General features: G+C 53.9%; 3 protein-coding genes across 4 annotated transcripts; all 3 read left to right on the forward strand.

The window, feature by feature from the left end:
* The first annotated feature begins 1,588 nt into the window (after positions 1-1,588).
* CD22 (CD22 molecule) lies at positions 1,589-12,864 on the forward strand. Of its 2 annotated transcripts, XM_045796683.2 has the most exons (14): positions 1,589-1,618; positions 3,930-3,985; positions 4,223-4,600; positions 5,738-6,040; positions 7,147-7,413; positions 7,518-7,781; positions 8,519-8,776; positions 8,979-9,242; positions 9,320-9,583; positions 10,841-10,937; positions 11,090-11,165; positions 11,336-11,460; positions 11,666-11,750; positions 12,060-12,864. In XM_045796683.2, the coding sequence occupies exons 2-14, from the start codon at positions 3,952-3,954 to the stop codon at positions 12,189-12,191; spliced, it is 2,547 nt and encodes an 848-aa protein (XP_045652639.2). In that variant the 5' UTR covers positions 1,589-1,618; positions 3,930-3,951; the 3' UTR covers positions 12,192-12,864. The 2 variants fall into 2 exon arrangements, with proteins under 2 accessions (XP_045652639.2, XP_087726817.1); XM_087870691.1 differs by lacking the exons at positions 7,147-7,413; positions 7,518-7,781.
* A 3,454-nt stretch (positions 12,865-16,318) lies between these two features.
* FFAR1 (free fatty acid receptor 1) lies at positions 16,319-17,531 on the forward strand. The gene has a single exon (XM_045796653.2). It carries the CDS (start codon positions 16,632-16,634, stop codon positions 17,529-17,531), a length of 900 nt encoding a protein of 299 aa, XP_045652609.2. The 5' UTR covers positions 16,319-16,631.
* Positions 17,532-17,690: 159 nt separating this feature from the next.
* Positions 17,691-22,745, forward strand: FFAR3 (free fatty acid receptor 3). Its single transcript, XM_045796654.2, is given in 4 exon segments — positions 17,691-17,728; positions 20,901-20,949; positions 21,180-22,135; positions 22,138-22,745. Coding segments are annotated over 2 exon segments (984 nt in total). The 5' UTR covers positions 17,691-17,728; positions 20,901-20,949; positions 21,180-21,190; the 3' UTR covers positions 22,177-22,745.
* The last annotated feature ends 1,646 nt before the right edge of the window (positions 22,746-24,391 follow it).

The following is a 24,391-nucleotide window of genomic DNA, read 5'->3' on the forward strand; positions in this document are numbered from 1 at the left end:
TGACACCTGATGTGTGTGTGTGTGTGTGTGTGTGTGTGTGTGTGTGTGTGTGTGTGAAGTTTTCTTATTATTGCTGGGCAGGGGTAGAAGATCAGGTTCCCCACTATGCATCCACTAATACCAGCCTCGCTGGGAGAGAGAGAGGGGAACTTCATTACTGTTCTCCACATGGCTTCCATGTAGATTCCATAGCAGGAGGTGGGCTTATGACCACTGAGTGACAGTGAAAGTCCTGACTGTCCCCTAGACCTTCTCTTCCACCACTCTAGTGAGGAGAATGATGCCTCATCACCACTGGGTGGGGGTGGATGTCCAGGCTCCCCATGTGGTCTCCACTGACACTGTAGGAAGGAATAGTCTAGTGGGGATAGAGGGCCCAGCTCCACACTCGGCCTCCTCTGGCACCACTCAGATGTGGTATGGGGGAGTGGCCTGGGTTCTTCATTACTACCTAGCAAGGGTGGAAGTCTAGGATCCCACTCAGCCTTTGCTCTTGGTGGGGGAGTGAAGCAGCAGGTTTTTCTGTGATATTTAGCTGGAGCAGAGTAGTTATTGCCTGAACAATTTCTATCTTTCTGGGTTGCCCCTTTCTTGGTTCTTTGGCTAGAAGAGCAGAGTTTGGCTGAACTTTTTTTGTCTGTGCCCATTGGCACTTCCAGTTGCTTGCTTCTTCAGTATCCAGTGAAACCCAGGGAATTCACCATCACATCATTCCTCAGGTCCCAAGGTCCCTAACCAGCATGTCTTCTCTCAACCTCTCAGTGTCTTCTTATGCTTGTTTTTAAAACATCCAGGGTTTTAGGTGTTCTTAGCAAAAGAAATAGGGAAGAATACACCTTCCCAGAACATACTGTTTTTAAAATAAGCTGGTCTTTCCCTTTTCCCTTTCCTTCTCAATGGCTGCAGTCAGTAGGGTTTGGTGATGCCAGGGTGCAGATTTCTCAGAGACTTCCCTGTTCAAATCCCTGTAGGATTTGAATGGCTTTGCCTGATGCCTGGTTCTGGTCTCAAGACACTCACTGACTAGAAGCCTGACCAAGTGATAGGGTTCCAGTCTCATGACTTGCCCATTCAATAACATTTCATGTAAGTTATCTTTTTTCTTCCTGATATCTCTGTGCTCATCCCTCAACCCTTGGGAGCTGCTGAAGCATCCGCGTAAGTGACCAGCCCCCACCCCCCACCATTCTTGCCTTTGGAGCGAAAGTATGGAGTGAGAATAACACACAGCACTAAACTACAAATACCTTCAGATTGTCTTGTGCCTTTTTCAGCAGGCTGGCAGCTCTAAAGTGCTTGCCTTGATTATCAGCATTTCCTGAGAGCTGGATAGAGGGGAAGTTGTGGAGGATCTAGCTCTATCTGATGTAGAAACTCCATATACTGAAACTAAAAACTGACCATAGGTACTTGAGTGTTCCCTCCAATCTGCCTCTGAACCCACACTCCGCTCATTCCCTCTTTTCCTAACTCTCTACTTTGCCTTGCCTCTTGGCTGCCTGTGAGTCACAGAGGGGCAGGGGGTGTGGCCGAGGAGGGTGAAAATCCTTCACTGTGCTTCCCCTTTCACTCTCAGATGCTGCCAGGGTCCCCGAAGAAGGAAGACACGAGGAAACAGGTAAAAATTATTTTGCTCTCTTTCTCATTCAGCAAGCCAGCGTGGAGCAGCTGCTGTGTGCCAGGCACAATTCTGGGGCCTGGGAGTACAGTGGAAAGCCCACCTCCCTCTTGCCTGTGTTATAACAGCGTATAGACCCCCTGTCTTTGAGCATGCCCCTGATGGGCTTGATGAGTCTTCTGAGAGTAAAATGGGTCACCAGACGCCCAGGAGGGAGGAATGGACTCAGGGAGGCTGGTTCTGAGATCCTGTAAGGCCCTCAACAGGCCTGTGTTGAGCAGGCCATGGGTCTGGATAGCATGGCCTTGTCCTGAGCCTTTGTGCCTAATGCCTCTTGCTCCCTGCTTCCACGCCCTACCTTGTCTCAGCAGCCTTCCAATTCCAGGCCGGTGGTCCCACTTCTTATGTCCCAGAGACTGCCTGGAGCTGCTTGGGGTGAGCAAGCAGCCCTGCTAAGAAGTGCCCTTTCCAGGCGTGATCCCGGCATTATGGGATCGAGCCCCACATCAGGCTCCTCCGCTATGAGCCTGCTTCTTCCTCTCCCACTCCCCCTGCTTGTGTTCCCTCTCTTGAAGTATAAAAAAAAAAAAAAAGAAGTGCCCTTTCCCACTCGCCCTGGTGTCCTCAAGCCATTCCCCCATGAGGGTGGCTGGTGGCTGAGGGGGCACCAGGGTCCAGCTACTGGAAGCTCGTCTTTGCCACAGAGAATGGAATCTAGCCTTTGCCACAGCTCTTATGGAAGGAAACCCAAAGGGGACCCACAGCGCATCCCTCAAAACACTGACCTTGCAACCCTGCCAAGTTTTTCAAGGGCAACGTAAACTTGGTTCCGTGGCTAGAGAAGTGTGGGCAATGGACTATACTTTAGCCTCCATGTTGGGAGATGTAGGATGTACACACAGCTGATTAAAGGGATCAAAAAGACCCACAGTTAGGAATCTCTTCACCTTTTAAACCCAGCTTTTCTCAAGTGGATGTGGCCATGAAGACGTTTTTGTGTGTAGCCCTGTTAGCACCTGCCGTGTTGGTATCGGTTCTGTCTGGAGAGTCTGCCTCCATTCAGAGCCCTTGCCCCTAACCCAGGCCCGGCCCAGGCCAGCACAGGCACTACTCCTGGGGACAGGCCCTCTTCCCTCTCAGCAAGCGGCCCAGCTGTCCCCACCCCGGGTACTGGACACCCAACAGCATTTGGCATGATCCACGCCGCCTGAGGAGATAAACAGCCTGAGGGGGTGAGGGGCCCTTGCTGTGTGGGAAATGTTGGCTGAGCAGGTGGGACGGGTGCAGGTCTGTGCTGAGACCGGAGACACACTCTGTCACACATCCTGCTAACTCCAGAGGGACCAGCACAGAGCGGCCCAGCCATGCAAATTGGGACTTAAATTTAACTCTCTGTAAATGTAACTCTATGTAAAATTCTAGTAAGGTGTCAGATAAGCTCACTCATGTGTCAAGGAGAGACAGATGGCCGTGGCTGCAAACTGGGGGCCCTTGGAATGCCTCCAGCCTGCAGACAGGTCTGGTTTGGCCAGCACCATGTTTGTTTGTTTGTTTGTTTTTTGTTTGTTTATGAAAGTGGAACATTCACATGAAAATCTGGCTTCTTACTTCTCTTAAAACAGTGGGAGGTCAGGCAGTGCTAAGCTCATATTCCCAACTGGCAGCAATTGCCTGGGGCTGGGAGTGTCATTGCCTTTACCCAAGGCATGACCTCTGTCCCTACTTGGCTGATTTATGTTTTCTTCCCAGCCCCTGGGCTTCTCTGAGTAGGACCCTTGGACCACATTCTCCTAAGTTCTTCCAGACCCCTCTAAATGCTCTCCTGGAATCACACTAATTAGTTTTAGAGTAATTTTGTTCCTGGTCTTTAAAATCAAGTTTTGACCATGGCTCTGACCTACATAAAATCCTTCACTAGGTGCCTCCAGGTGAGCTTCAAGCTACCCGGGGCCTGGGATTCAAGGCGCCCAGTGGTCTGGTGCCACTCAAAGCCTGAGAGCTGGGCAGGAAGTTTGTAAAATTATGAATGGATGGATGGATGAATGGAAGGATGGATGGATGGATGAATGGAAGGGGAAGGAGGGCTAGGAAAAGAGACAGGTTTGCTGTATAGAGTTCTTAGGCTGACAGAATAGACAAGGCATACCCACAAAGGCCCTATGAACATCCAGAATTCACATCCTGCAATGCAACCAGATGTGGTCCTCCTGGGATCAGGGAAGAGGGGCTGGAGCTTGGTGGGTGAGCAAGAAAAGCCATCTGAAAGAAGTAAGTGACCAGATGGCTCAAAGACAAATTCTTCCCGGCCCAGGCTCCTGCCTAGACACAGCACCATGCATCTCCTCGGCCCCTCGCTCCTGCTCCTTGGTAAGGACTGTGGCTTAGGCTTGGGTTCTGGGATGTCTGTGGGAGCTGGAGGAGGAGGAGAGCTCTGGAGCAAAGAATAAGTTGGGGAGGGTGGGGACAGGCAGGGTATGTGTGTGTATACACTGCTCTCTTTGTGTACCTTCTTCTCTCCCTCTATCTTCAGAGGGGATTCTTTATTCATTTGAAAGCTCTTTATGTCCCTCAATAATGCTTTTTGATCACTGTGGTGGGTTCCAGAATACTTGGCCTTTTCTGACTCATCTGAATGGAAGTTTGAGCGGCCCCACACTCTCTACAGCTGGGACGGGGCCTGTGTCTGGATTCCCTGTAAATACAAAATTCCAAGGTTTTCAGAGGCACTGGAAAACCTGACCTTGTACAGAAACTATGAATACGATGATGCCACCAAGAACTTCAAGGGTTCCATTCTCTATGAGGACAGAAAGCCTTGGAATTACACTTTTCACCCGAAAAGAGTTCAGGTCCTGGGAGACCGAAGCTCCAACTGCACCATCTTCATCAACCCTGTGCTTGAACAAGACAATGGCCATCTGGGGCTGAGGTTGATTACGAAGACTGACAGATGGATGGAGAAAATAGACCTCAACGTCTCTAGTAAGGCCCTGGGGGATGGGGTCCTCTGCCTCGTTTTCGGGCAAGGAGGGAGGTGGGAAACACCCAACTGCTGGGACAGGGGTTGCAAACCAGGCTGCCTGTAGAGGCCAGGGAGGAGGTGGCAGTAAGTGACCAGGGCAGCACAAGATAATGGGGCCCACAGCCCGAGCACTTGTCTCTCCTCAAGCATGGCACCTGCCCCTCAGCTCCCACCCATGCTGGAACCTGGGTTCCAGGTTGCCTGATTTTTCTTTATTTCTTTTTTTTTTTAAGATGTTATTTATTTATTAGAGAGAGAGAGAGACAGCACAAGCAGCGGGAATGGCAGGCAGAGGGAGAAGGAGAAGCAGGCTTCCCGCTGAGCAGGGAACCTGATAAGGGGCTCGATCCCAGGACCCTGGGATCGTGACCTGAGCGGAAGACAGACGCTTTAGCTGACTGAGCCATCCAGGCGCACCGGGTTGCCTGATTTTTCAAGAGAAGATGGAAACCTCTGATTTGAGTGAAATCTCCCAATGCCTTAATCTTGGCGATTAATTCTAATTAGGCCTCCATGTCTAAAAGAGACACAGGTAGGGGGCTAATGAAACCTAGGCCTGGGACCTCCACCCCACAGTCTGTTTCTTCAGTGCGGGGGTTGGAAGCGTCTAAGCTAAGCAGCCCTATACTGCGATGAGAAATGTGGCCTCAGACCTGCTGTCCTAGGGTGGCCAAGCCCCGGAGATCTCTAAAGGGCCATGCTAGAGGTCTCCCAGCATTGAGGGCATTACAAATGCAGGTTTGTCATCAAAGCCAAGAAAGGCATGGTGCCCTAACCTGGTAAAATTCCCTTGGGGTGGGGGAGTGATCTTGAAAATGTTTAGAGAGCAAACATCAGGGAAGGAGAACTAGGTGAGTATAAAATATAAAACAGGATTCCTAAGGAGCATCAGCATTCACAAGACCTTTTAGAGAGTGTTTCAGCAGAGCAAAAGTGATTCAAACCGGAGAAAGGCAGGCCCAGAGAGAGATGGAAGGGACAAGCAAGGGGCTCCTGAGGGGCTGTTTGGGGGCGGGGCGTCTACAGCCAGGTGTGAGGGGCTGGCACACAGGCCCCTGGTCTCCCAGGCCTCCAGCTTGGCCCCTACTCTTTTGCAGAGACGCCCCTTTCACCGCACATTCAGCTCCCTCCAGAAATCCAGGAGTCCCAGGAAGTCACTCTGACCTGCTTGCTGAATTTCTCCTGCCCTGGGTATCAGATCCAGCTGCAGTGGTCCCTGGAGGAGCCTGGCATCACCTTGACCACCCTGACCACCCTGACCACCAAGACCGTCTCCACCCAGAGCAAGCTCACTTTCCAGCCGCATTGGACGCACCATGGCAGGAACCTGACCTGCCAGCTCTGGGATCACAAAGCAGAGCGGATCGTCTCCGAGGAGACGGTGCTGCTGGACGTAAAGCGTGAGTGTCCCCCAGTGCCCCCAGGGGAAGGACCAGGGTCTTGTCTCTTCTCCCCAAGCTCTCAGAGTGCGCCAAAGGTAGCGGGCATCTACATGGAAGGAAGGTCCGTGGACACCAACAGCTGGGAAAGGTCCAGCCAGGGCTGCATCCCTCCACCTCCCCTGTGGTGAGCCCCGGTGTTTTGGGGAGCAGCTTCATCTTAGCACCTGCTTTGGTCCAGGAGAATAACGTAATTTAATATCCTCGAGCCATGATGTGAATTTAAGATCATGTGGTTAGGGGGTTTTTTTTGTTCCCCTGGGTGGGGGCCGCGGGGTAAGAAATGTTTTCACATCATTGTTTGTGCCTTTCATTCATTCAATAAATAATTCCTACGAGCCTCCTAGGAGCCAGGCCTGTTCTCGCCCACTGAGGAGCTAGCCCTGCAGTTGGGGAAGACAAACAGTGCCTGGATTAACAAAGAAATACGGAACTTAAGGGCAGGCAGTGGTCAGGGTATTAGGAGGAAGTAAAGCCAGGCTGGGATGGAGGGAGGGGCAGATGGAGGCTTCTCTGAGGATGGTGAACTGGGGCGAAGGGAAAGATTGAGGCAGGCAGCTATTTGCCGGAAGATCCCAGGAAAAGAAAAGGCCTGGGGGTAGGAGCTTGGTGCGCCTGCGCCAGAGCAAGGGGCCTGAGAGCCTCAGCCCTGTGTCCGAGGAGCCCGATGGTAGGAAAGGAGGGCCGAGGCCAGACCTCGTGGGCGGCAGCAGGGTTTTGGATTTTATTGTGGGTGCGGAATCCCCTGAATGGTTTCAAGCAGGGGAGTGGCGAAGTCTGATTGATGGTATCAGGAAGACAGCTGACTGCTGGTGGAGACCAGAACTCTGGGAACCGGTGGGAGGTGGTGTGCAGAGCAGAGAGACAGGTGAGGAGTCCATGACTGTCACCCAGGTGCTTGGAACAGCCCATCTTTGTTGACAAGGGGGACAGCAAGTGGCTGTCCACATTCACACGCTATGTGTAGGCCACTGCTTTATCTGAATCAAAAGCCCTAAGAACTTCCCCCCACGTGACACCCCCGAGAAGTCCCTACCCCCTCTCCCACTGCCCCTCTGCTCCTCTAGATGTCCCGAAGTTGAAGATTGAGGTCAGTCCCGAAGGAGCCAATGTAACAGAGGGAGAGTCTGTGACCATGGCGTGCCAGGTCATCAGCAGTAACCCAGAGTCCTGGGGTATATCCTGGCTCAAGGATGGGACCCGGCTGAGGGAGCAGAAGACACCCACACTAACTCTGTCCACTGTGACCAAGACGATGAGTGGAAAGTACCAGTGTGAGGCCTTCAATGATCTAGGCTCAGGACGGTCGGATGAAGTGGTCCTCCAAGTGTATTGTGAGCCTCCCGGGAGCTGGGAGGGGGGCAGGCTGGGAGTTAGCACGGGGTGGAACCAGAGGCCTTTGCTCACCTCCCTCTTCTGCCTCTGCACCTTTTTCCAGATGCTCCAGAACCTTCCAGGGTTGAGATCCTCTCCTCACCAGCTAAGGAGGGAAATAAAGTAGAGATGACTTGTATGTCAGTGGCCAATCCTCCTCCAACCAATTACACCTGGTATCACAATGAGATAAAAGTGCCGGGAAGGACAAGCAAGACCTTCCAGATCCCAGAGGTCCTCCTTGAGCATGCTGGGAATTATTCTTGCTTGGCAGAAAACAGACTTGGTCTTGGACAAATTGGCCAGGAGACTGAGTTAGACGTCCAGTGTGAGTAGTCACAGGGCCTCTGGGTTCTAGTGGGAGGAGGAGGCAGGCAGACCGGGCTCAGGAGATTCCTGGGTCCTAACATGGACGGCAAGCAGAGGGGCCTCCCAACATGTACGCTCCTCCGGCAGGTGCGTGGCTGCTATTCCCAGTTGTACACCCAGCACCAGGACAGGGTCTGGCTCGTGGTGGGTACTCAGTAGATGTTTGTTGAATGAATGAACAGCAGGATGCCAGAGCCCCGTGAGGGACACGGAGAACTTGGTGTCACTAGGCAGTGGCAGAGTCCCAGAAGGGGGCCTGAAGTTTTCAAGGAGAGCTGGGGCAAAATATCTCACTGCCTCTCCATCAGAGGTTGGACCCTGTTTAACACAGTGATTCTTGTCCGTCAGTCGAGCCCAGGACAAAGAGAATCCCTAAGTTTGAGCCTTGGACCCTGGGATGTCCGAGTCTGAGCCAGAGGCTCTGATGGGGATTACTGAGCTCTCAGCCTATCCGGCTCCCATTCTATGCTTGAGCTCTGCTCTGACCTGCTGCCTCATCCTGCCGCAAACCACAGCCAGGTTCCGGTTCTTGCACAGATGCGAGAGGAAAGCACCAGCCTTCCTTTGGTTAATTTAGGAATTGTGTGAACGCAGGGGATAGGCTGGGGCAGGGGGAGGGGGGTGGAGGAGGAGGCACTGGGAAAGGTAGTCTGGACAGCTGCCTTTCCCTCGCCCATCTGCCTGGTTTCCTCCCAGATGCCCCCAAGGAGGTCACCACGGTGATTCAAAACCCCACGCGAATTCGAGAAGGAGACACTGTGACCCTGTCCTGTAACTACAGTTCCAGTAATCCCAGAGTTACCCGATATGAGTGGGACTTCCAAGGCTTCCGGAGGGAAAATTCACCCGGGATGCTGATAATTCAAAAAGTTGCCTGGGACACCATGCCGATCACCTGTGCAGCCTGTAACCAGTGGTGTTCGTGGGCTCCCTCTGTCAACCTGGATGTCCAGCGTGAGTGGCCGGGCAAAGGGATCCAAGAGGTAGCCCAGCTGGGATATGGGCTCTCAGGGCGTGGGGCCTGGGGCCTGGGCTGGAACCTTCACAAAGAATTGAAGGCTGAGAGTCTGGTCTTGGGGCCAAGGGGAGAGAAAGTCATGGGGACAGAAAGGGGGAAAGGGACCCAAGAGGTCAGCCTGAGGCCCTTGCTCTCCAGATGCCCCCAAGGATGTCAGGATCCTGCAGATCAGCCCCTCTTCTGAGATTCACTCCGGGTACCGAGTCCTCCTTGGATGTAACTTCTCAAGTAGCCGACCCAGAGACGTCCACTTCTTCTGGAAGAAAAATGGAATCTTTCTGAAGGAAGGAAAAGAACTGGGCTTTGACTCCATCTCTCCAGAAGATGCCGGCAGTTACAACTGCTTCGTCAACAACTCCATAGGACAGACCATGTCTGAGGCCAGGATGCTCCGAGTGCTGTGTGAGTGGCTGGAGCTGGAGACAGACAGAAGAGCCCGTGACCAGCTGCCTGGATCCTGATTTTGCTTCTCCTTATAGATGCACCCAGGAAGCTGCGTGTGGCCATCAGCCCAAAGGATCAAGTGATGGAGGGGAAGAAGGCAGTCCTGACATGTGAGAGCGATGCCAACCCTCCCATCTTCCAGTACACCTGGTTTGACTGGAATAACCAAAACCTCCACCATTATGATCAGATGCTGCGACTGGATCCCGTGAAGATCCAGCACTCAGGCGCCTATTGGTGCGAGGCGGCCAACCAGCTGGGCAGGGCCCAGTCGCCACCCAGCACCCTCACCGTCTACTGTAAGGCCCCTCCCCTCTTCTTTTCTGAACCCCCTTCTCCTTCCCTCCCTCCCCTGTCCTGTGGGGCAGCCCAGCCGGTCACTCCCAGCCACAGTGCCTGCTCCACACAGGTTCACCTGTCTTCCTCCTTCTCGCAGTCTCTCCTGACTCTCTAGGAAGGTTCCGTCTCAGGCTGCCCCCGTCTGCCAGACAGCCTGAGCTCTTTCTGGGTCCCTCTCTGTCTCTCTCTGTCTCACCCTTGACAGGCCGCTTATCTTTCTCTTTTGAGATTACAGTATTTTTTTTTAAGACAAGGTAAAATCCAATAGCACAAAAGGGTAAATAGTAGAAAGACACCTCTCCTTTCTTTCTTCCTGAGGATTCTACCCCTCCCTGAAGGCCTTCACTACTGGCAGCTGGCTGCATCTAATTACAGAGCTATTCTGCCCGCGCACAATATGATAAGTAGGTCTCTGTCTACACACCGTTCGTCATGCAAATCGTGGGAGAGCTCACATGTTGTCCTGGACATTCTTTTTTCCCCACATAACAATACCATGTGGAGAGTGTTCTATGTCCGTGCACGCACAGGGTCTCTGAAGAGTCTGGAAACAATAGGGAGGTTATCTAATTGATTTATTATACTTTTTCGATTAAACTTGGAGCCTTGGCTTTAGATTTAGGGGATCATGGCCAGCAAAGCTGGATGCCTGAACGTGTTATTTGGAAATGCAACATATTGTATAAAAACCTGTGCCTCGGGTCTCCACTTTGCAGACACCCTGGAGACCTGTCTCTTTCCCTCAGGGCAGCATTGTCGTTGTCTCCCCGTGCACAGAAGTGGCAAACCCTATCTACCCCGTGCCTTCCGCACAGCCCTGCGCTGTCTCCGGCTCTGGCCCCCCTGAAGGACAGCTGCAGGATAAATTCCTACAGGGAATTGCTGCTTCGAAGGACAAGTGATTTTAAGTTCTGATAAGTATGGCCAAGCGGCCGCTAAAGAAGTCATAGCTTTTACTGCAGGTCCTGTGTGTGCCTGTGTCTGTCACTTCCCTCAGAGTTAGCCCTTTCCTCCCAATGGAGGGCCCGCAGGCAGGGGCCGGCCTCTCCCCTTCTCTGCATCACGGCCCCTACGTGTGGAGGAGAAGTTGCCCAGGCAAGGACAGCGGCCACACAGAGAAGTTGAAGATGCTTCCTGGGCAAATGCTGCAAGGCAGAGCTGGCCGTGACCCGAAAGAGGCAGTATCCCCAACTCATGGTCACTCGTTCCCCCACCAGACAGCCCGGAGACCATCGGCAGGCGAGTGGCCGTGGGAGTGGGGTTCTGCCTGGCCACCCTCCTCCTGGCGTTCTGGGGAGTCAAGCTTCAGCGAAGGTGAGCTCCCCCCAAGGCCCACATCCCGGGCTCTCCCTGATTCCTTCCCCAGAGTGACTCTGGTTGGCCATCCTGGAGCCCCCACATGACCACTGTTCAGGGTCCTGTTCCCACTTCCCTGATCCCCACGGGAGCGGGGCTTTATTTCCTAGCTGGAAGAGGATACGAAGCCAGCAGGGGCTCCAGGAAAGTTCCAGTGGGCAGAGCTTCTTTGTGAGGAAGCAAAAGGTAAGATATGGAGAAAGATGACCTGGGGGGCAGACCCGGAAGTCAAGGGGAGACAAAGGGCAGGGGGGCTGCAAAGAGCACTGTGGGGAGGTCTGCGGGTCAGAGGCCAGGGGCGGGGGACTCAGGTGGAGAAAGGAGTGGCAAGAACTGAGGCCTTGTCTCTCTCCCAGGTTAGAAGGGCCCCACTCTCCGAAGACCCCCACTCCCTGGGGTGCTACAATCCGGTGATGGAAGATGCCATCAGTTACGCCACTTTGCGCTTTCCTGTTGGCGAGACTGATACACCAAGACCTGGGTACTGAGTGAGGGTCCCGGGAGGGTGACATGTGCACCAGGGGAGGGCTGTGGGAGGAATGGCTCGTGTCCCACCTGCTCTCTTTGTGGCAGGCCCGTGAGCCAGGCTCTGCTCTGGGGTGCTCTTGGGGTCTAGGGGAGTAGGAAATAGGAAGAGAGTTCACACAAAAGGCTTCATCTGCGACCATTCATCTACCCTTCCTCAGAGATGCAGGGACCCTGGAGACAGAGGGACCTTCTCCAAACAGAGACGACACGGTCACTTACTCTGTCTTGCAGAAGCGTCGAGTGGTAAGGGGGCAGGGCCATGGAAGGTAGGGGTGTGGGGACCTGGCTTTAGCTGTGAGTCCCAGAGGGGAAGGACTTGGTGGCTTCTTTGGTGGCAAGGGCTGGTGGGGTGGGGTTTGCCCAGACACAGGTGCGGTCGGAGCCAGGGCAGCACTCCTAGTCTGAGATGCTGACTGCAGCCAGTGCGGGGACAAGAGGACTCCTGCTCGGGCTCTTGGACCCCCGGGAGGAGCCAGGGAGGGAACAGGCAGGGAACGCAGACTGGAAGGCCAGGGGCCATGAGGCCCACTTCACACAACGTGGCTTTCTCAGGGCGACTATGAGAACGTGCTTCCGGACAGTCCAGAAGATGAGGGGATACATTACTCGGAGCTGGTTCATCTTGGGGTGGGGGAGCGGCCTCTAGCCCAGGATGCGGTGGAATACGTGACCCTCAAGCACTGACCGGCCTAACCCACTGGAGCAGAGGCACCAAGTGAGGGACTGCAGGGGCCGGCGGGTTGTGGAGCTTGCCCAGCCCCTGCTGCTCAGCTGCAAAGCCACACAGCCTCCCCTCCATATCCATGCACACACACGCACACAAGCACACACATGCACACCATCCCTGAAGCCCCAGTCAGGGCACAGAACTTCGAATGTGGCCCAGAGACAGCCTTCCTTCTCAGCACTGGTAAGCCTGACCTTCCCAAAGGCCTGCTCCCCGTCCGCTCTCCTTCTCACTGGGAAAGGCGTCTAAACACCAACCCAGCAAAGCACACATCCCCCTGCCCCTCCCCGGCACCTGCCACCGCTCACCAGCTCTCAAACCCTGTTCCCAGCAGGCCAGCACCCCAGCTTGTTACTGTATTTTTTTTTCTTTCCCTCTCCATCCCTTTGGCTCCCTCACCCCTGCTCTGAAAGCCCCACACACTCGTCCTGTGCCTAATTTCTGCCTCTGGAGCAAAGCGCAGGGAGAGAAGGGCTGTCTTGCGCTGGGTTCTCCTCCACTCGTCAGCGAGGGGAATATTCCATTGTTGCTGCTGCCCCTCCCCTCGGGGGTCTTGTGGGCTGAGACACACTGGTGTGGACAGACGTATAACACACACAGAGCTGCACAATAAAAATGGCTCAGATACCATTTCAAAGAACCCGTGAACGATTTCCAACCTGGGGTCAGAGTGAGAACGGGGGGGCAGGGGAGGAGGATTTAGGAGGGCCCCGTGGGGCTTGAGAAGGGAAAGGGTTCGGGGCAACCTCAAGATCAAAGCCACGGACTGGGGAGCCTGTTGTCTTGTTGCAAAGGGTGCACTGGCCCTACAGGCGGACCAGCAGAAGTCTGAGTCCTGACCCTTCTGCTAACGAGCTCAGTGATCTGCTAACGAGCTCACCGGCTCATCTGAGCCTTAGTTTCTTCATCAGCTAAATGGGAGTGCCACCACCTGTGGTGCAGGCGGCTCAAGATAAGAAATGGGGGACAGTCATACACATGCTGGAGTCACATTATCAGAAACCTGTCACAACAGCCAAAAATCCCTAAAAACCAGATGGCCACCTTGTTGGCCTCTCTTGAAGAATGGAAGAAGCGGAAGTCGATTCGTCACTCCCAGCTGTTCTCAAAAGTCCCGCTGCCAAGTTCGGTCACAACCCACAGTTGCCCAAGAACTTCTCGAAAGCCGACTGCCTTGAGAAACCTCACTGCTTTCCTCTCACCGACTGTCACCATCGCCCATTCCCTGCCATGTTTGCTAATTCAGACTTTCCAGTTAGGTCCTCCCAGCTTCCCCTCCACGTTTCAGGTTTGACCTTTCTCCACCTATTCTTAGAAGCAGAAACACGTGGTTAATACATCAGCAAGGGGATACAAGTTCCTGGCCCATGGTGGGCGCTGCACAAATTCCACTTCCTTCCCTGCCCTCCCTTCCCATCTGCTCAATACTGGAATCTGCTCTCTGAGAAGACGACGTTCTGGTCACCCTTGGAATTAAGCCAGGGCGAGGCACTCATTCCCCCACCAATCCACTTTGTCCCCAGTGTGAAGCCAGCATTTCCGGAGGAAGGGGGGACGGCAAGAACTGTCTCAGGGAAAGGGTAAGTGTTTGGGCTTTCTGTCTCAAGAATGAGGTCCAGGATCGCTCACCCATTCAACTGTTTATTCAGCAAACATTTGCCAAGCACCTGTCAATGCATCCAGCATAGAGCAGTTGTTGGGATGCAAAAAAGAAATGACATCATCCTTATTTTGGGGATCTCTAGTCTAGGGTGCCCAAAAGGTTTTAGGACAGGGGCCCCTGAAAGGAGCTGAAGACAGCCCTGAACGTGGTGAGGCCTGGCCTGGGCTCCCTGGCAACCAACGGGAGCCCTGCCATCCTGTCCGAGCCCAGCTGCTGACATTAGCCTACTTCGTGACCAATTGACCGAGAGATGTGGCTGTCAACAGGCCAACGGAGTTCAGACAACTCTGCAGCCAGGGCCTCCAGAATCCAGGTAGCCCTCCACGCAGCCCCGGACCTCACTGCCCTCTCAGGGCCCTGACAACCAGTCAGTCATCCACTCAATTACTGAGCCCCCACTATGGAAGCAACAAGCAGTGGACAAAGCAGGCAGAAATCTTGGGCCTCGCTGACCAATATTCTAGCAGAGGGGCCAGCAAATCTGGTATCACAGGTTCATGAGCACTAGGAATAAACACAATGCAAGATGAAGATGGACTGGAACAGGGGAGGGGCCCGTTTGGAGAGGGTTCAAGGAAGGCCCTCGGCGAAGGTGACACTGGGCAGAGACCTAAACCACCAGAGGCGTGGGGCCAAGCAGGGGTCTTGAAGATCCAACATCTCTTTCCCTTCACGCCCTGCTTTCCTCCTCTTCCAAACGCTTGTTATGGGAGGTGAAATGGCCCTCCTTTTGGTTTTTCCTCATTTCTGCCAGTTTCCCAAAGATAAAATACTAAACAACAGATGGCAAGTTCTTCCACATCCCAAGGGAGGTGCTGGACGACATATGTAGGACGGGGAAGGGAGGCAACCAAGAATCAGTTCAGTGGCTGAAGTGGAAAAAGGGGACCCGATCGTTTCTTTGGAGGCAATGGTTGATATGCTGAGAATCCCACGCTGCCTTCACCGGAAGCCTGGTGGGAAGCACTTCCAGGAAACCACTAGCGAAGCTTGTTCTAGGTGACTTAGAATTTGGGACGATGTGGCGGCCTGATGACCGACACACACACACACCCAAAAATGGAGAGATCTGAAGTCCAGAGAGAGGCTGTGTTGTCTGAGGCAGAGACAGGCAGACAGAGAGACACAGGCATAGTCAGAGACAGAGAGATAGAATCACAGAGACAGCCTGTGGCCATTTTAAATCTCCCTTAGAAGGTCTTCCTAGAAGGGCAGGGTGACCCCGGCAGGGAAGTAAACAGCTAAATTCTCAGAGGCTGAGAAGAAAGCTAAGTGGCCAGCTGGAGACTCGCACCATCTGTGCCTTTAGTGAGAGCCACCCAGTGTCCCTCCAGGTGCCCCAGAGAAAGCACCACCAAACGGGACCTGTCCCTTGTCTGTCCTCCTCCCCACTCCTGCCAGCACCAGAAGGAAAGGTCAGAAACTACTGTCATTGAGTCAGAGGGGGAGGAGAGGGAAAACCTTCTCCTCGCAAAACGTGCCCACAGCCTGTCACAGAGGCGACACCTCAAACTGATGTGTCACCATCATATCAGTCATCAAATGGACGTGGTGTGGGCCACCAAAGTTTGTTATCTATGAGGGAGCATGTAAGGCCTGGGCCTGCCCATGGACTCATCCAGGAGGAAAGAAGACAGCGTCCAGAGCAGGTCTGAGGAGGCTGGGGTGGGGTGGGATTGAGCAGTGTTCTGGTCGTACCCCAACAACCCTGCTCCTCTAAGGGACTAACTACACACTCCTCAAGTTGCCTAGGAAAAAGCCCTCATTGCTGCCCTGTCCCCTTCCTGTTTGCATCATCTGTTTGGACCCTCACCTCCTGGCCTCAGCTCCTGCTCGAGATGCCCCATTAGCTGCTCACCCAGGCTGCTCATGCCTCAGGCTAATGGCCCTGCCACCCCGCCCTCGTCTCCCTTCCAGCTCACTGCCCATCCTGGACACCCTCCCTCAGCCCAGCCAGGGGGACTTCTGCTCCTCAGAGACATCTGGCAGCTCCGAGAGGTGAGTCCCTCTTTCTGTGGCTCCTCTCTCCATGGCGATTATTCCCCCAGACTCCCTAATTCACCTGCTTAGGGTGCCCCCTGAAGTTGGCTAAGGTCATTCCCTATGGCACTGATGGGACCTGGCGTACCCTTGGGCTCTGCCCTGGCACCCCCCTTCGCCTGCCCTTGGTCACAGCCTCCACCTTACCCAAATCCTGACATCTCCCCCAACCCCCCAGCTAGGAGTTGCCACCAACCCTCCCCCAGCTGCTATGCAGGCTCTCCGCTGTCCCTGCTGGGGGGAAGGGGGCAGCTGCTTCCCTTCCCAGGGAACTGGGGGAGGGGAGTGGACGCAGGACTCTAACTTCCAGTCCTAGGAAAAACACACACACCATGGGGCCCAACTCTGTGCTAATCTTCTACCCTTTCTCTCCCCAGTCTCAGAAATCAGGAGGCCTTTCCTCTGACGGGACGTGCACACTTCCGTTGTGTTTTAAGAGAGGCTATGGTGGAAAGAAAGCAGAGGACTGAGGGCTATCGGTCCTCACTTTGAACCCGGACTCACCGGCTCACTGGCACCACCTCCCTCGTGGGCCTTTCTGGTTGAGATCGTTGGTATCTCACTAGATGACTTCAAATACCCTGAGCAGTCTGTGATCCCAGGAGCCCCTGACCCCCACCCCCACCCCACCACAAGCCGATCCAAGGGTGGGGAGCAAGTGGCGCTCAGGAGCGTGGAGGCCAGCCCTGGCCCCATGGACCTGCCCCCGCAGCTCTCCTTCGCCCTCTACGCGGCCGCCTTTGCGCTGGGCTTCCCGCTCAATGCCCTGGCCATTGGGGGCGCCGTGTCCCACGCCCGGCTCCGCCTCACCCCCAGCCTTGTTTATGCCCTCCACCTGGGCTGCTCTGACCTCCTGCTGGCAGCCTCTCTGCCCCTGAAGGCTGTGGAGGCCCTGGCCTCGGGCGCCTGGCCTCTGCCGGCCCCACTCTGTCCTGCCTTTGCCCTGGCCCACTTCGCTCCGCTCTATGCCAGCGGGGGCTTCCTGGCTGCCCTGAGCGTAGGCCGCTACCTAGGGGCTGCCTTCCCCTTGGGCTACCAAGCGGCCCGGAGGCCACGCTATTCCTGGGGGGTGTGTGCGGCCATATGGGCCCTTGTTCTCTGTCACCTGGGGCTGGTCTTTGGGTTGGAGGCTCCGGGAGGCTGGATGGACAATACCACCAGCTCTCTGGGCATCAACACGCCAGTCAATGGCTCTCCAGTCTGCCTGGAGGCCTGGGACCCAGCCTCAGCGGGCCCTGCTCGCCTCAGCCTCTCTCTGCTGCTCTTCTTCCTGCCCCTGAGCATTACAGCCTTTTGCTACGTGGGCTGCCTCCGGGCACTGGTCCGCTCAGGCCTGAGCCACAGACGGAAGCTAAAGGCAGCCTGGGTGGCCGGCGGGGCACTGCTCACACTGCTGCTCTGCTTAGGACCTTACAATGCCTCCAACGTGGCTGGCTTCCTGCGCCCCGACATGGGAGGCTGCTGGCGGAAACTGGGACTCATCACAGGGGCTTGGAGTGTGGTGCTCAACCCGCTGGTGACTGGCTACTTGGGAGGGGGTACTGGGCGGGTGACAAGTGTGGCAAGAACGAAAGGAGGGACATCACAGAAGTAGGAGCCACTGCTGGGGAGAAGGGACATGGAGCAGGAGAGCCTGGCTGCTTGTCTGGGCCCCTGGAGCCCAGAGCCAAAGGAACTGCAGGGCAGCCTGGCCTGAGAGCAACCTTGCACCTGAAAGAACTGAGCCTGGCAGAAGACTGCATCCCAGCTGGAGGGAAGAACAGAGGCCAGGGGCTAGGTCACAGAAGGAAGGTAAGCTTGCCTCTGTACACATCAGCATGACTCCCCACTTCTGCCTCTCCCTCTTCTCCTCATGCCCCACCTGCCAGTGCTATGATTTTCTTCCAATCCAGAGGAGATGCCACTCTGATGATACACTTTGGGAGATGCTACTCCCAAAAGGTTTTCTAGGAATGAACAGTTTAATTTCTGAATAAGAGAAGAGGCAGGAGGCAAGATGTTGACGCTGTTATACCATTTGGAACTCACAAGAGGGCAGCATTGGAACTGCGAACAGGAAGTTGGTAGGAAAAGCTGCTTCACAGGGATTAAAAATACTAGCAACACCAGAAATAGTCACTAACAAATACAGTCTCTAAGATGTGACAGTCACCACGTCAAGCACTTTAAAAGTGTTGTCCCATTTCACACAATCCTTTGATTTGGCCATGCAGCTGCTGTACAGGTGGGCAGATTGTTCACTGCACAAGCATGCCAGGCTGAGGGGCAAACACTGACTAAATTCTAACCTGTGCTTTCCTCGCCAAGCCATGTGCCTGGCATGGGACTGCTTCTAACCAGAGGAAGAAGCATGTTATTCTAATTTGAACAAAGATATGGCTCACTCTTCAAGCAGTGCACCCTGGTGGAGGGTGCTACCACCTGGAGGGGGGTTCCTTTTCCTAATTTGTACAGAGGCACTGCATAAGTTAGCTACAGTCCTGGACCAGGTATTATCACCATCTTCATTTTGCAGGTTAAGAAATTTTCCTGAGGCCCTACAGCAAGGAAGGGGTGGATATGGGATGTGATTCTGCAAGGCAGGACCCCCAAGGGGCAGGGGGCATTTGAAAAACTTGGGCTATCAGGGTTAACGCCTGTCTTTGTGGTCCACTTTGCAAAGGTGAATGGTGGCACCCCAAACCTGCAAAAGAATAGGTAGAGGAGAGTGGCCATGGAGGAGACAAACATCTGAGCATCTGCTCTGATGAGGCAACTTGTTCCTCTAAAGACAATAATGCCACGGACATATAAGACACAGAAAGTCTAGCTGCATACCTAGTGTGCAAGAACTGGTTTATACAAGCTACCTCTTTTTATGCATAAATGTCTACAAGGGCAAGGAATTTTATTTGCTGATTATTTGCTGATTATTTGCTGATTATTCCCAGCAAATAGAGGGGAGCTTCATGCATAGTAGGCACTCAGTAAACAGTTGCTACATGAATGAATGGTCACAATAGCCTTCCAAGGAAAATGTTATTACCCATTTTATAATTAAATGAAAACAGACCAGAGAAGTTACATAACTTGCCTGAGGCTCCACAGAAGCGAGAAACAAGTTTATTCCCTGCACGGTGGTGAGACCAGAGAATTTCAGTGTAAGATGAACTCCAGCCCATGCAGCCTCACTGCCCCTCCCAGAAAGCCAGGGACTGCTCTCTCTCCCACTGCTCGGGAGCACCTGCTGCCGCTGGACCACTTCTTCTGGTGAATTGTGCCTGCTCCATTTAGGGGTGGAATTTAGTTCCTCCCTAGGGCCCCTGAAGCCCCACATGACCCTTGTCTCTTCAGCCCGAAGCCTTCTACATGTTCCCCCAACAGGTCAGCCTGTGCACTTGCCATTGCTTGCCTGCTAAGTGCTTCCCCAGTGGCTTTCGGCCTCCGTGCTACTGAGGCTTTATTACCCTCCTACCACTCAATCACCCGAGACCTCACTCCCACCAAACCCATGACTGCAAAACTGTTTTTAACAACTTATTTGAGATAAAATTGATATCTCATAAAATTCACCCATTTTAAGTGTTCCAGTCAATGTTTTTTAGTAAATTTACTAAGGTGTGCAACTGTATTATCCAGTTTAGAACATTTTCATCAGCTCAGTAAGACCCCTCCTGCTGATTTACAGTTAACCCCCCCCAAGTCCCCAAGGAACCAGTAATCTACCTTCTGTAGGTACAAATTGGCCTATTCTGGACATTTCATATAAATGGAAACATACAGTGTATGGCATTCTATGTCTGTCTTGTTTCATTTGGCATGTTTTTGAGGTTCTAGCACTCATAGGTATTTCACTCCGTTTTACTGGCAAATAGTATTCCATCCTATGGACACGCTACGAGATCTATCCAGCTGGTGAACTGATGGGCTACCGCAGGGTGGGGGGGCGGGGGTGTTTCTACTTTTTGGCTATTACGAACATTGCTGAAGTAGATAACATACGGTGGAGCTGGATCCCATGGTAAATTGATATTAACTCTTTTAAGAAACTGCTTTCCAAAGTCACTCTACCATTTTATATTACCTGCAACGTTTGAGAGGATTCCCATTCCCCCACCTCCCGCTGACCATTTGGCATTGTCTGATTTTTCGCCTATAGCCATCCCAGTGGGTATAAAATGGTTATCTCACTGTGCTGCATAAATATTTGAATGAATAATCCATAATCTCTGAAGTTGGACAGAACTTGGGTTTGAACGTTAATGAGCTGCGCTGCCCGGCGTGAGTCACTTCCCCACCGTGAAGCCCAGGGACAGAATGGTGATGCCCTCAGAGGCTGAGTGTCTGCGACGGATTATGTGCCCCCTAAATCATCATTATCATCACTAGTCTTCTCATTATCACCATCACCCCGGAGACAAGCCCACACCAGTGACTGGGATGATGCAGCTAACATCTGTTACATACTCACCACAACATGCCAGGTTCCCTTGTCAGCCCTCGACGGGTATTAATGCGCTCCTCTAACGACAACCCTATGAAATCGGTACTGTGATGGTCCCTGCTTTGCAGATGAGGACGCGGAGATTGAGCGTTTAGGCCTCTTGCCCCAAATCACAGAGTCAGTGACAGAGCGGCAGTGCACCCAAGCCGCTGGTTCCAGATCCCAGCTCTCCATCACTGCCTCATGCTTCCTGCCCTTACAAGGCAAATTGGATGACTGCCATTCCAGAGAAGCAGATAAAAACCAAGTGGAGGATCCGGGAGGAGAAGATGAAGCTGGCTCGGGGCTGGCTCGAGCATCCCCTCTGAGACAGCCCAAGAGCAAGGCACAGAGCCGTGGAATTTGCTCCTCATTTTGCATACTGGCGCGGGGCTGGTAAAGGAGCTGAAGGCATGTTTTGTGCGATTGCTCAACGGTGAATGATGTCATGGGTCTTTATCAGTTCTGCCAGATAAATAGCTAACTTATACTGTGTTGCAGGAGCCGGCAAGGTGCTGGGGGCAGAGCAGTTGGGTTCTCAAATAAGCAGGTGAGCATGGGGCCATAAGGGGCTTGGGAGGGGGCCCCTTGGTGGAAAGGGACAGGGGACAGGGCATGACCAGGAAGACAGGCAGGCTCACCCTGCTGGAGAAAGCATCAGGGGGCATGAGGGGGTGGGGGGGTGACAGTGTTCCCTGTCAATGGTTGAGATGCTGCTGGCATGGGACATGAACGACCCCCTCCAGACTGCCTCTTCCATCTAGCTGTCTCTTTCCCCAGTGGCCACCACCATGGGCACAAGCCCGGCCTGGTCCTTCTTCCCCGGCGATCACTGGCTCTACTTCTCCGTGTACCTCTTCACCTTCCTCGTGGGGCTCCCCCTCAACGTGGTGGCCCTAGTGATCTTCGTGGGCAAGCTGCGGCGGCGCCCAGTGGCCGTGGACGTGCTCTTGCTCAACCTGACCCTCTCAGACCTGCTTCTGCTGCTCTTCCTGCCATTCCGCATGGTGGAGGCCGCCAGTGGCATGCGCTGGCCCCTGCCCTTCATCTTCTGCCCCTTCTCCGGATTCCTCTTCTTCACCACCATCTATCTGACCTCCCTCTTCCTGGCAGCTGTGAGCATCGAGCGCTTCCTGAGCGTGGCCTACCCACTATGGTACAAAGCCCGGCCAAGGCCTGGACAGGCCGGCCTGGTCAGCGGGGCCTGCTGGCTCCTGGCCGGCGCTCACTGCAGCGTGATCTACGTCATTGAATTCTCAGGGAACTCCTCCTACAGCCAGACTAGCAACGGCACCTGCTACTTGGAATTCCAGGAGAACCAGCTGGCTATTCTCCTGCCCGTCAGGCTGGAGATGGCTGTGGTCCTTTTTGGGGTGCCCCTGCTCATCACCAGCTACTGCTATGGCCACCTGGTGTGGGTGCTCAGCAGGGGAGCCAGCCACCGGCGGTGGAGGAGGGTGGTTGGGCTTGTGGCAGCCACCCTGCTCAACTTCCTCGTCTGCTTTGGGCCCTACAACGTGTCTCATGTCGTGGGCTACATCCGGGGTGAAAGCCCAGCGTGGAGAAGTTATGTGCTGCTTCTTAGCACCCTGAATTCCTGTGTCGACCCCCTTGTCTACTACTTCTCCTCATCTGGATTCCAGGCTGACTTTCAGGGGCTGCTGAGAAGGCTGACGGGGGGCTGGGGCCCTTGGAGGCAGGAGGGCAGCGTGAAGCTGAAGGAGAAGAACGAGGAGGGGGGCAGCCGCGGGAGCTGTCCAACATAGCGAGCAGGTAGTGGACTCCGGGAGGGCTGTGGAGCAGGCGGCTGGGTGGCCTGGCAGGTCCTAGCTGGAGTCAGGCAGGACTGGGGAGTGGGGGGCTGGGGGCTCATGCGGCCGGGGCAGAGGAGGCACCCAGTCTTCCCAAGAATGTGCCCACCCAAGCCCAGCTTTCATTCTTACCCAACTGCCCTCCTTTCCCATCCTCCTCTCCAGCCACCCCTCCCCCCCACCCGAGGCCGTGGATTCAGCCCTGGGAGATAGTCAGGATGAGAGTCTGCACTGGAGAAGAAAGAGTCCCCTTGGCTGCAGGCCGGCTCGTGTGCTTTTCAGAGGGTAAAGGAGGAGTTGAGAGCAGTGACCAGGGAATGAGGGAGCTGCCTGGTGGCTTGGGACAGGAAGGGGAAGAAGCCACCCTTCAGAGCTGCTCCTACCTGGCAGGTCAAGAGTGGGTACAATAAAATCCCAGGCCTGAGGGAGCATCCTGCTTTCATGTGGACTTTTCCAGAAAGTTTCCATTGTTCAGTAAATTCAGATTTTCAGGGACATTTATGAAAAATGACAGAAGAAAAATTACTTAAATAAATCTGGTAGCAAGTAAGAGAGAATGGTCTTTCCTTATTCTGTCTTTTTTTTTTTTAGAGAGAGAAAGAGAGCGCGCGCACGTGCCAGCAGGGTGGGGGGATGCAGAGGGAGAGGAAGGAGAGAATCCCAAGCAGGCTCCATACCCAGCACATAGCCTGACACTGGGCTCAATCCTATGACCCTGAGATCATAACCTGAGCCGAAATCAAGAAATCAAGAGTTGGATGTTCATCTGACTGAGCCACCCAGGTGCCCTTGTCTTTTTCTTACGGCATACCTGGGCCAAATGGGATTGGTAGATGGAAGGATTAAACACCTAGACTCCAAAAGGAAAGGGCTAAAATGCCTAGATGTCAAGAGAGGGTGTGGGTTGGAGGAATAAAAGTAACGGCTAACCTATGTGAAGGACTTGGCCTCACCCACTACCTTCTTCTTCGATCCTCTCAGTAACCGTGTGGCAGGTACTTATTACTCACACTTTGCAGATGAGGGGATGGGCCCAGACCGGTGAAGTCTCCTACGTGCGATCCTCTAGTCAGTAAGTGATTGCAGCAGGACTGGGGGCCAGAATTCGCCGACTCCAAATCCCACGCCCCTCACCCACCCTGCTCTTTTGCCTCCAGCTGTGTATCATCCGCAGAGAGGGGGCCGAGCCTGGCTTCCAGAGCCAGCGAGACAGTCTGGCCAGGACAGACGTAAACAGGCCCTGAGGACAACCGGAATGACATGCAAAGCAGCTCGGCTCTCGGTGTTGCTAAGTCCTCTTCCCTTATTATTAGAAACCCACTCGAAGAAACAAAGATAATCAGTCAGCACAGTTGACTTCAAAGACAGATGTATGTTCCTAAGAGCTATTTTTATCGAGATGTGACCATTTAGTAAGCTTTCCTTTCCTACTGAGGGGTGGTGCTTGAGAAAGCATGGGTTAGAGCCTCCTCTCCCAGCAAGGCAACCACAGAAATGCGGGCACCTGTCTGTACTCACTCAGCTTGTGTCCAAAAACATTTACTATGCACCTACTGTGTGCAGGTGGCTGGGCTGAGAACTGCAGGGACTTTTAATACGAACATCTTTAGCATTCCTGCGGTGAAGGTCACTGGAGAACCAGGGCTGGCTGTGAGTAGGGGACTGGGTTTCAGAGGGAAGGGGAGAGACATCATCTCAGTGCAGAGATGGAGGCATGAGCTGTCTCTCTGACCTGTGACTCATCTTCTGTCCCAAGGCACTCAGCCCTGGTGATGGCTAAGAAGTTAATATAAACATGAGTCTACATGGTTCAGAAAGGGAACAAAGGTGACATGGAGTCCTGTGACTCCAGAGTTGGTAACAAGGACCCAACTCAGAACAAAAAGGAGTTGGAAACCCCACATTCTAGAGAGAGCCATGAAGAACAGGAGCCCGACTCCTCTCCCAGGGTTTATCATGAGGAAGAAGAAGCGGCATAGAGGGCTTTGTTGTTTCCAGCTATCAGCCAGCACTACCACCTCCCTGGTCTGTATAAGCAAAAGGCTAGGGGTGGGGAGGGTGAAAAGTCATCAGAGGCTGGGCCATTGTCTGGGCTGTGGTGAGGGGACTGTGGCGGCGTTTTCCATATCTTGTGGAAGCCAAGGGAAAGGGGTGCTCAGGGAATGGCAGGTGTGTTCTGGG

Source organism: Ursus americanus, chromosome 21 (genome assembly GCF_024610735.1).
Source record: "Ursus americanus isolate L20-20 chromosome 21, mUrsAme1.1.p, whole genome shotgun sequence".
NCBI classification, from domain to species: Eukaryota; Metazoa; Chordata; class Mammalia; order Carnivora; family Ursidae; genus Ursus; species Ursus americanus.

Bases quoted from the DNA above. Each gene is read 5' to 3' on its own strand.
- CD22 (XM_045796683.2), top strand. From the start codon at position 3,952: ATGCATCTCCTCGGCCCCTCGCTCCTGCTCCTTG. The intron at 7,414-7,517 runs GTGAGCCTCCCG...ACCTTTTTCCAG, and splicing joins AGTGGTCCTCCAAGTGTATT to ATGCTCCAGAACCTTCCAGG. The intron at 8,777-8,978 runs GTGAGTGGCCGG...CTTGCTCTCCAG, and splicing joins TGTCAACCTGGATGTCCAGC to ATGCCCCCAAGGATGTCAGG.
- FFAR1 (XM_045796653.2), top strand. From the start codon at position 16,632: ATGGACCTGCCCCCGCAGCTCTCCTTCGCCCTCTACGCGGCCGCCTTT.